Source organism: Xiphias gladius, chromosome 22, assembly GCF_016859285.1.
Source record: "Xiphias gladius isolate SHS-SW01 ecotype Sanya breed wild chromosome 22, ASM1685928v1, whole genome shotgun sequence".
Taxonomy (NCBI): Eukaryota; Metazoa; Chordata; class Actinopteri; order Istiophoriformes; family Xiphiidae; genus Xiphias; species Xiphias gladius.
This window is the reverse complement of record NC_053421.1, coordinates 14,378,305-14,389,547: the sequence shown is the minus strand read 5'-3', so window position 1 is coordinate 14,389,547 and position 11,243 is coordinate 14,378,305. Positions and strand designations below refer to the sequence as shown.

General features: G+C 39.6%; 1 protein-coding gene across 1 annotated transcript; it reads right to left on the bottom strand.

The window, feature by feature from the left end:
* Positions 1-514: 514 nt before the first annotated feature.
* smg9 (SMG9 nonsense mediated mRNA decay factor) lies at positions 515-10,813 on the bottom strand. Its single transcript, XM_040117001.1, has 13 exons — positions 10,358-10,813; positions 10,189-10,263; positions 9,500-9,734; positions 9,239-9,336; positions 9,003-9,115; positions 7,509-7,620; positions 6,004-6,099; positions 5,719-5,804; positions 2,609-2,715; positions 2,399-2,506; positions 2,120-2,245; positions 1,885-2,029; positions 515-1,108 (listed from the first exon to the last, which is right to left on the bottom strand). The coding sequence occupies exons 1-13, from the start codon at positions 10,502-10,504 to the stop codon at positions 1,030-1,032; spliced, it is 1,527 nt and encodes a 508-aa protein (XP_039972935.1). The 5' UTR covers positions 10,505-10,813; the 3' UTR covers positions 515-1,029.
* Positions 10,814-11,243: the final 430 nt, after the last annotated feature.

Here is an 11,243-nt window from a genome sequence, read left to right as displayed (position 1 = left end):
TGTATTTCATGTTTTAGCATACCAGTAGATTCACTCATCAACTTAACACTGCAGGCAAAGTTTACTCTGTGGGTTACAAAACTAATGCAACCTCAGTATTCTGTACTCTATGTAGTTTCTCTATGTGTTGGCTTTTGAGGGAGTGGTTTGCTCCACATGTTTTTCCATGAGCACCAACATCTAAGTTTAATTTCTTAGCCTGAAACCTATCTTACAAGACCAAAGCTTAGACACAGAGTACGGAAGGTTTGCGTGCTATATTTTGAGAAATGAGGGCTGCTTACCGTAAAAATGTGGCTGAGACATATTTCCTGTTGCTTACATGTTTAAAATGTTGATGTTAGCATCATAATGTAATTTTATGCTCTGTTCTGTAAAAAGATTTAATTCAGTATAGACACTGAGATTGACACCATCCTTGCCCTGTAAGAGAAGAGTGCAACAAACCCGTGCAATGAAAAGCACAGTTCAGTTTAAGAACCACACGTACAATCACTTCACTGGAGTTTTCTTTTATTTATGAGTAACTGACAATTACTCTTTTGAGAAAATAAAAAATAACTTAAAGAAGGCTATGTATATTTTCATCTCAGAAAATGTGTGCCCCACATTTACATCAAAACTGTAGTTACAATATCAAATAGCAAATAATGACTTACAAATAAAAATGTTATCATGTCTTGCTTAAGACATGTGCATGGTTTTCGCTCTTACTTGCCACTCCTGCACAGGGTGCAGCTATGTCTTTTGAACAGGACATTTCTTGAGCGTAGGGACAGACAACTTTCGGACTTTCTGTGCAACAAGAGTCTGCAGGTTTTAATTCCTTCCAAAGTCTACAGAAAAGTGGTGTCATCCTGCATTATGTCCGACTCTTCAACACTGACCAAGCTTCCAGTTTCACTTGTCCCTCCTGTAGGGTGCAAACGATAGCCTCCACCTTCAGGGCCACATTTCTCTTTATGTGACCTGATAACCGGACATAAGAGGTTGCACTGCTATTGTATATAACAAGAGTTCAACCACTTGTTAGCAGAGCAGGCGGCTGTATTCTGACAGCGCTGAGGACTTTTTCACCCCATCCCAGATACGAGCTGCGTAGTGAAACCTGTAAAAACAAAACAAATTTATAGACACCAGCAGCCGTATTCACAAAACATCCTGAGGTTAAAAGTATCTCCTAAGCAGCAGAGTTAGCACATACATATAAACATATCTATTTGGAAAGCTCAGGAAAAGAGTAATTGTGCCTTTGCGATAAAGACTCTGGAAAGCCTTCCCCAAGATCAATTTAGCACCTGTACTACCAAGATATAAATTAAAACGCATTTCTTTCGAAAAGCTTGTACTTCAATTTATGACCTTTTTTTTTTTTTTTTTTACTTGAAATATGCTTTTAATATTTCAGTTGTTATATTTTGATTTACATTTGTGCCCAGTTGTGCATATTTTTTATCTGGAAAACATGCAAAGGAGGTGGAAGTACTTTTCCAGTTTGAATAGTGTCTTTGTTTTGGGTAGCATACAGCCCAATAAGGAAGTGCAAACTGTCTGTAGCCTGAAAGGTGAAACCCATTGGAAAAATGTTTGCCAAGCACTCGTTCCACCATGTTCTGCTAACCGACAAATCAAAACTCCGATTTTCTCTCTTCTGAACTACGGTGGCTGAACAGGAAGGGAACAATATTCAGAGAGACTTTAGTGAGAAAATCAATCATGTCCTCCCATCCCCAGTAGAAATGACGCCCACTCTGTCGTAACATTTCTATTGCCACGTTTAGTTGTTCTACATTTTTGTGTAAAGCACTATGTTATTGATTAGTGGTACATGAATGAAGTTAATATTATTATAAATGGAAATGAAAAGAAGAGTGTGATGTTTACCAGTTCTTCTCAGTGAGGATGGTGTGTGACAGCTGACAGCGGGGCATGGCCAGTATTTGGCTGCGAAGTTTTGAAACCATGGTGGAGAAGGAGGGGTGTCCTCTGAACCCTGGGAGCAGGGAGAAGAGCGGGTATGTTCCTGACCCTAAACATGGAATCATGATTAATTCATATCTTACACAATATACAGGAGGAAAACTGTGTTTTGCCTTATGTAAGGTAAATTCTCTGTAACCTGCTCTAGTCAGATTATCCTCCCCGTCATTCTCTTGCACAGGAAGTAGGAACATGTTGACCTCAGGTGACAGGTAGTCCTGTCCCAGGCCAGGGAAGATATTGCAGTCTAGCATGGACAATGTACCTAAAAACAAACCACATATTATGAAATGACTGCAGGTGCGGCATATTTGTTGAAGCAATTTTTTAATAAGATTCAACATGATCTGACCTTTAAACAACCATAGTGTGAACAGAATATATTAATTATGAGGAGAATATTCCTATTGTGTTGCACCTTTGTATTTGAGATGAGAGTGGGCCATTAATTTGTCCACCACCATTTGCATGTTCTTCAGATTCCTTGGGCAGAAATCCTCCCGTTTGGCCTTATTCTGTAGGAACACTGTGTGAGAGAGAAATTTAAGGGAGAGAGACTTTCAAGTTAATTTCATTAAACCTGACTGGTGTGTGAGATTGTGTTTGTGCTTCTGCATTACAAAGTCACCTATATGGGGATAGTACTCTGCACCATCTTCATTGCCTGAAGAACCAGAACTGTCATGGCTGGCAGACGGAGTGGAAGGTTTCAGCATCTCAGCAGTCTGAAGAAACCTATCCACAAACATAACATTAAACTTCCGGTGTGATATCAACATCTGCAAACCAGAAGCAATAGCTGCGTTGGTTGGGCTACTGTTCATGATTTCACACGGGTGGCCAGTGTGGAAGAGATGCACGATCGGGGAGATGCATACCGGCATGTGACAGATGAATGTGTTCAGACTTATCAGATGCCAAAACACTGCACAAAAACTTGTAGTTCTCATAGACAGGATTTGGAACTCTCAAAAGTTAACACGGTAGCAGTTATTTTATCTTTCGTCACAACAATCACAAGGTAAAGTCATTAGAAAGTAATACACCAGTAATCTACTTGCATGCATTCGATTAACCATCACAGTGCCTTGTTGGATGACGTCACGTTCATGATGACGACCCTGTGTCGTTTTGCAGGTGTTTGCAACACCCCCGGACTGGCTCCATACAAATGAATTAGAGAGCTGCATTTTTTAACGCAGAGCTAAAGTTGCTCTGAACACTGCATTTGTATTGTAGGAGATTGCGGGCAATGCCATACACGCTGCAGCTACCAGTTTCACACGATTCTGCTGATCTGCAGGTGGCTGTAACATGCATAGAAGTATAGCAATGTGCCAACACAAGCAGGGAAGACTGTAGGCTAGTAAGCATGCATGTCAAAAGTACAGGATTTTAAATTTTCACAAAAATCAGCGTTGCAAATGTTTATGATCAAGGAAGGGCATTCTACCCTTAAGGATACACACAGTGTACAGTATTTTATGTGCAACACTTAATGTAAGCATTTTTTTTTTTTTTTTTTGCCAAAAGAAAAAAAAAGGGGCACCTTTAACAAATGATTAACTCCAACTTGCACTGTGTACATTAGATATGTGATGTTGGCTAACATCTAGGAGTGGAAGATACAGTATATGTAGTATATGTAATTTTATAGCACGATATCAATATATACCATGATATCGTAAATTTTCTGCAACATAAATTAAGAGTTTATGGATTTAAAAAATCTGTTTTTGCCTGATACAGCAAACTAAATAATGGAGAAATCAAGGTATTCTATCACTTGGATGTACTAATCATATAAAATTCTTATATTGCCATAAAGCAGTTTTGCTCCCTGATTTGCAACATTGCCCACAATGGTCCAATACAATACACTTTTTTTCCATCATTTGGATCCATATGAGAGAAAGTAAGACTATGACAACATTTGTTTTACAAATTCATTATGTTTAAAATGGCAATCTTGAAGATTTTCATTTAAATAAATGTCTGTTAAGTCACTATCTATCACCAAATGAGGTAACATAATGGTGACCAACCTATGGCCCACTGATGAAAGTATTGCAATATTTATTTATTTGCAGTATTATGAAGTGGGTGTGTGTGGCGACATTCATGGAAACAAGACTAGGTCAAAACCTAGTATATGGCTGGAGTTTGCCTCTCTCCTACTCTCTGTGCTCACATATACAGTATTTTAATACAGCCAAATTCCCAATAAAGCTGTTCTCATCTACATGTTTTTTCCGGTTTATGTTGTCAGACAACGGGACAATTATGAAATGGTGATGGAAATGCGGCCACTTAAGACTAAATGTCAACAAGCAGTCACGTCCAGGCGAACTTTCAAGCTGATTTTATAACCGCAATGTCGTCTGACAAAAATCACCATACACATAAGATAAAGACAACATCTGTGCTGTGATTTTGGCTGTATTTACTTTTAAAATGATCACTCAGAGAAAGTTAGAAACTCATTCACATCTCTGTCAGCTGCCATGTGGGCAATTAAATGAGACACATAGAAATGTGTGCCTGCGGAGGGAATACTGGCAACTCTCCTCTACGGAAAGTAGCTATGCCTTGTCTAAAAAGTTGCTAGATATGTCGCTAGGTACTTTTGTGAAGAAAAATCGCTAAAGGGGTGTGAAAATCCGGTACATCTAGCGACAAAGGTGCTTAGTTGGCAACACTGCCTGTAAACGCCCCCTAATGACACAATCACAACTGTTTGCGCCAATTCATTTTGAGAGAGCAACTGCCAATGGTGAAACTTCAACACATGGCAGGCTAAGCAATGGTATAACATCAGCACTCAATCCCGCGGCATTCAGCTGACCATTGGTGTAACTTTATCAGTCACTCAGTCAGTCAGTCACGGACATTCCTGTTTTTAGGGATGGCCCCGATGTTGTGGTCCAGCCAAAAAATCTGTATAAAGTTACTGCTAATGAAAACCAAACCTTTCCTAATGCTGCAGCTTTACATTAAAAGCTTTTAACTGGCAAAACACGAGCTGACTTTTATCATGAGGTAGTCACAGGAAATGCAATGTGTTTGTCAATGAGCTTAGCACTTAGCTGCTATTGTTCATCAAAAACACGTTTACAAAACAAGACAAGGGTCTTTTGGGGCATTTTTGGACAGCGGGTCAGTTTCAAATATTGCAGGGAGTAATGAAACAAAAAGGAGCAGCCACGGTGAGCTGTTAGATGATGAGCTGCAGGCGACACACTGCACACCTCCAACTTCTCAGCGAGGTCACCATGTCCTTTCACTGTGCCCTGCTATTTGCAGACTCGAGCTGCGTGCAGCATAACAACAGATCACGGTTTCTGATCACAGATATTGCTTCCAACTATAGAGTAATCATCTGTTGACACCATTATCTGTTCAGATGAACAGATAATGGTGTATTGGACCACACTCACTTATCTTGTGCTTACACAAGATAAGTGAGTGTAAGCACGTAGGTAGTCATTTTCAACAGGTCTGGGTTCGCCTGCATTTGTTGTTTACAAGACCAACTGAAAGAATAACATTATTGAGCTCATAAAAAAGCAGAAGACAAATATCCTCTCAAGATATAAAATGAAATGCTCAACATTCCTGTGGGAGGAGGGGACTTGCAAGTTCTTGTCAGAGCCTTACTGAGAGCTAACCTCTCCTTTTGTACTGTAGAGCTGGGTAGTGAGTATTACACAGATCCATCGTAAATAAACAAGTACCTACCTGTAGAGGTTTAAGTCAGTGAACCAGTCTTGAACCACAATAATCACATGGCACACAGTAAACAGGAAGGCAGCGATCTGAAGAGACTGTTGACAGATTATAGAGAGGTTACTAATGTGGTTACATGTGAATGTGTGTTAACAGGATTAAAATGACCACCAAACCATCATTAAACAGTGAATTAGACGACATAAAGGTATATATCAGTTCCTGGAGGTTATGCACCAGAGCTCACATAAACAACTAATGTTTTCACACGTTGCCCTCTGCAGGCCGCCCACTGACCTGCATCTCAACGTATGTGTGAGGGAGGTTGTACTCTGGAGGTAACTTCCGGTCATTGTTGATGAGATGGTCCAGAATAGATGGGCTGAGAATTGGCTGAAGAAGCAAAAAAGGCATTAACACACAACTTGCTGCTTTGGTGCTCATCAATCCCCAACCAAATTATTTTACAGTCTAACCATACCTTCCTTCTATTCCAAGTTTGCATTTCAATTTACACAGTTCATAATTTACTTACATTCTGACAGCAAATTGAAACCACTACAGAAAAAAAGAGAAACTGACTCAGTATTAACGTTGTCACAATACTAAAACTACGACTTCAATTCGATACCTACCTAGATATCTCGATGCTGTAACAATACCACGAGTCTGTTCGCATTAATTGTAATTTTTAAATCTAATTTGACTAAATAGAATACTAGAGAATTCCATTAGTAGGGCGCAGACCTCCACCAATGGGGGTTATTGAATCATTTGTGTTCAGTCTTCTTTAGTGCACTACTGTAGTGTGCAGGCTAATAATCCTGGGTTTGAGCTTCATCACCATGGATCATCTGACATTGAATCTTTCCATTTCCAACATTAATAACTGGATTATTGTGAATAATTAGATCAAGGTCGTAGTGTTATTAAAGCTTTTACATGGTATGTGCTAATCTGATGTCCCCTATACTTGAGTTTATGTGATTTCTTTGACAGTTAATTTTATATTTGCAACCAGATATGTTTTTAAACAGTATTTAATAAGAGCAAATACACCTCCTTGATTTTCTTGTAATAGTAATAATTATTGATAAAAATGTATATGCCATGATTACCACTACAAGTTCTGATTGAGTACATATTGATCATTTATAATTGGTGTTTATGATCTGCATACTTGTGAGCTCTCATTTTTAGCAGCTTGCCAGTTATGGTCAAGTTTACGTTACCACTGATGGTGAAAAATTCACAAAATAAATCATACTCATTTGACTTATATTTCAGGGCATGGGCATGATTTAACTATGTTATCTATCACATTCGTTAACCTGGCGCTCTTTGAATTCTTTAAACAGATCAGCAAGTCTGTCGGCGAGATGCTTTGCCAAGTTTTGGCTCCCTTGGTCTGCATAGGGTTAAAAACATCTTTCTCAGATGGGCTCTGTGGCGTCCGTGGGCTTGCCCTGACTGTCGGCTATATAAGCAAAATTATGTCATATTTCGCTTTGTCTGTCTGCTTTGGCGACAAGCCGTGGACGGTTTGCAAGAGCACTTGTATTTGCAGCCATGCTTATTGTTTTGTTACTTTCATGGTGAGTGAAAGCAGTACACAGAGAGTGCAGAGAGTGGAAGCAGAGAGCTGCACACACACTACCTCATTGTTGCATGACAACCCAACTCAGTAAGTATGGCTCTTAAAAGGGGGTGCAGTGCCATTTTTAATAGCAGGGTATTGCAATACCTTTCTAGATCGGTATACCGTGCAACACTACTCTGTAGCCACAGTAATTCATTCTTACCTGTGTATCCAAGAAGATGACTCTCTCCTGAGTGATGAAGAAATCAATCCCTGTGCTTTGGTTTCCTCCTCTTTCCTTGATTTCTTGAGTCTGGGCTCTGAATACATAACCCCTGTGCAAAGAAATCTGCATGCTTATTCCAAACAAAGGACACAGTATGTCCTCCATCACTAACTAGTCTGTCTCTCACTGCGAGCGCAACTCACAGATCCTTTCACAACAATGGTCACATCAGTAAATTAGTGTGTGTACAGTGTCACACACTGAGTAGGTTTTAAATGTTTTTTGTTAACTGCACTTATATAGCGTTTTATTCACCCATTCAGATACACACTTTCATACAGCGCTTTTTTTTCCCCATATACTTACAGCGCTTTCTACACACACTCTCACACACACCAATGATACATCGGGGGCAATTTTGGATTCAGTATCTTGCCGAAGGACACTTCGACATGCTGACTGAAAGAACTGGGGATCGACACACAGATATTCCGGTTAGTTTACGACCCACTCTACCTCAAGAGCCACAGTCGCCCCCATTATATTGTTAGAAAACAAAATAATGAATGGAAAGCTGAAACAGGGCACAACCTATACAGAAGCAGGTAGGTTTACTACATTTCAACTTTGTGTTCACACTTTCTATATGCGGCTTTAAAATGAAAAATGCTGATGGGAAGAAAAAACATAGATAGGAATTTATTATTGATTTGTGTTATCTGTTTTTGTTATTTTAATTTTAAATGGGTGAGCTGCTTTTGCAACACTACTTCTATTCCAACTGAGCGATATGAATACAAAATGAACCGAGAGACAAACTGGGGCTGACAGTTCACTCTTAATTTATCTTAAGCCGACATTTGTATTAAACCCTGCCCATATATTCCTTTATAATAATAACCTGTAATAACAGGTGAGGTGTTTGGGTACTATGTGGCACTGACAAAAACTCAATATAATTGCATTCTTTGATTATATTCTGCTTTTAAGTAGACCATTCTAGCCCTGATCAAAGCATTTAACTACTTGAGTTGGAGATGATTTTTCTGCTGGTGCTGTCGCTGGTGTAACAATGCTTCAGGTTTGGACAAATCAGTACTGTTTGTCTAACACTAACTTTTACTGACAGATTTTTACAAAACTTAAATTTCAGTCCTTAACAGTTCTTAACTGGTGTCTTCATATTATAAATTGGCGTCAGGAACACATTATTTTATTGTTTCAAATTCCTCTTACATGGTAGAGAACATTTTCTGTCATTATGGGGAAGCCTCATCCTCATCAGCAATTTTTAACTGTGGACTTAATCTTTTAGCCGCTGTCCTGTTTTCGACTGCTTTTCTCTGCCTAGTATTTTTGCTACAACACTTCTGACAGCTGCAAAATTGGATTTTATTATCACTTTATTATTAAATGAAATCAATACATCATTCCCACATAACTGACAATTTAAGAGCACAAGCTTATTGTTGGTGTTTCGACTAACCTTACCTTTGATCTTCCTCAGGGGTGTTGGCAGATAACAGTGACATGATCGTAGATTTTCCAGTTCCCTGAAGGCCAATGACTCCCACCACCAACATGTCTGTCTGGTCCCTCAGATACTGCAACATCATAAGAAAAAGAAACTTCCTTTGAGTTAAAACAATACAGTATATTGAAAACATTATTCAATTATTTAATACAATTTCTCCACAATCCATTAAATTCATCAAACATTAACTCACCTCCATGGCACTGTCACACCAATTCATCTGATCATCCACAAGCTTAATGCTGTGCTTCATCTTCTCCGGAGGGAGGAGTTTAGACTGGCCAACCATGGCTGGAAGTCATACGATAGAGAAAAATGTACTTTTATTTTCCCTGCCCATGTAACTTGGCCTTAATGAGGGCATCCAAGTAGAGCATTTGTAAACATCATTGTAACATTTATAATTCACATTACAATTTCTATAGTTCTGTTTTTGAAATCTACAGTAACTCACGGTCCACAGCACTGCTCGATGCAGAAGCGCCCATTCCTCGGTTTTGGATCTGGTATACAGGCTGGGTAGGTCGCTGCCCTTCTCTCTCTATCTTGGAGGGCCCGTGACCGGACGGCTGAGCTGCTGCCTCTGGAGGGGTCCCCGGCTTTCCTCCATCATCCCTGGCTTTCATTAGCATGATGGGCTTCTCCAGGACTGCAGCTCCGCTAACAGGTGCATTCTGCGATGGCTTGGCCTTGAAAAGGATCAATTTAACAGCACAAGTCAATGGATCACATGAGCAGAGAGGCAGAAGAGCTTAATAGATAACCGCACATTCTGTAATGATCACTTATTAACTGTGACTCGTTTGTTATTGCATTGTTAATGTAGTCCTAAATTCTAAAGAGAATTATGTATATGTATACGTACCTTACGTCGCCTTGGATATAAGCGTCTACCAAATAAATTGATGTAAATATAACAGCTGCCAAACTTTGCTCTCAAATTCCATAATATAATATTTGATTTCACCTATTACAGTCACACCAATGCATATTCTTACCGTGTAGCCAGTCTGACTATCCTGCAAGCAAAACACTACCTAGACAAATCTTAACGTTCAAATATCATGCTATGCATTATCGTTAATGTTTTAAAAAAAGAGAGAATTACAAAAAGAGCTTAGAATCTGAGACAAGCCAACGTACCCTTTCCCCGGGGGGTTTTGCAAGAATGATAGGGGTCTTCTGAATGAGTGGGCCTGGCGGATCCTCGCTACCATCCTGAACAGACACATAAAAGCGAGTCACTATTCACTTATACCAGCAGTCAAAAAATCCCAGACTCCATTAGTGTGTGAGCATGTGTTTGTATTACCCTTCGTTCTCTCGGTTGGTATTCTCGATCCCGACTGGGACCAGACAGATTTTGCCCCGGGGGTCCAGCATCTCTGTCTCCCCGGCGTCGTCTCCTCCTGCGTCCCTGCCCGTACATCCCGGGCTGACTGTGGCCGGACTCTGACATGTCGCTACTCGCCTGATTCACTGATTTACAACAGCAGAACTGGTGTCAGCAGAGAGCTAGCAAACGATTGGACCCCAGTCCAAGCAGAGGCGAGCTAAAGGTAATTTTACTCTCACTGATATATCCCCGAAACGAGATATCAACTTTCAGTTAGCAGTCCTATGACCGTTACTCTCCTTGATGTTTAAAGATTTGTAGTGGTAACATCGTTATAGTTCAAACTCAATCACTTGTCTATAGACCTAAATAACGTTAGCTAAAGCGTTCCGCTAGTGCGCTTGTTTCGTAACTCTACGTTAACCGTTACAGTACGACGTCGAAGCGGTTCTCAAATATCTACGTGCTGGTAGAAACTCCACCCGCCTGAAATTCTGTTCGTTACCAATCAAACGCATCTCGTTCGTCTAGTAAACGTAGTCGTTATGAAACATCATAATGTTATGGGTAGTTCCGACACTTAATGGACCATTTTATACTGTATATTTCACTGTATAACGGAATATAGGAAGATAAATAACATGCCGTTCTTCTTGTTTAACCGTTATGCTTTTTGTTTACCTTTATTGAAAAGTACCTTAATAATACTCGCATCCGAAGATGTTAGGTTTTTTAAAGGCAGAGCTAAAATATTTATTGTATACAGTATAAGCATTGTTTTTGACGTAAATAGGGAATCTCCTGGTTCCTTTCAAATAAAAAAACAAGGCATATTTATAATTCAAGAAGCCGTTCTTTTTTT

Bases quoted from the DNA above. Each gene is read 5' to 3' on its own strand.
- smg9 (XM_040117001.1), bottom strand. From the start codon at position 10,504: ATGTCAGAGTCCGGCCACAGTCAGCCCGGGATGTACGGGCAGGGACGC. The intron at 5,805-6,003 runs GTCAGTGGGCGG...ATCTGTCAACAG, and splicing joins ACACATACGTTGAGATGCAG to TCTCTTCAGATCGCTGCCTT. The intron at 2,507-2,608 runs GTGACTTTGTAA...TCTCTCACACAG, and splicing joins AGAGTACTATCCCCATATAG to TGTTCCTACAGAATAAGGCC.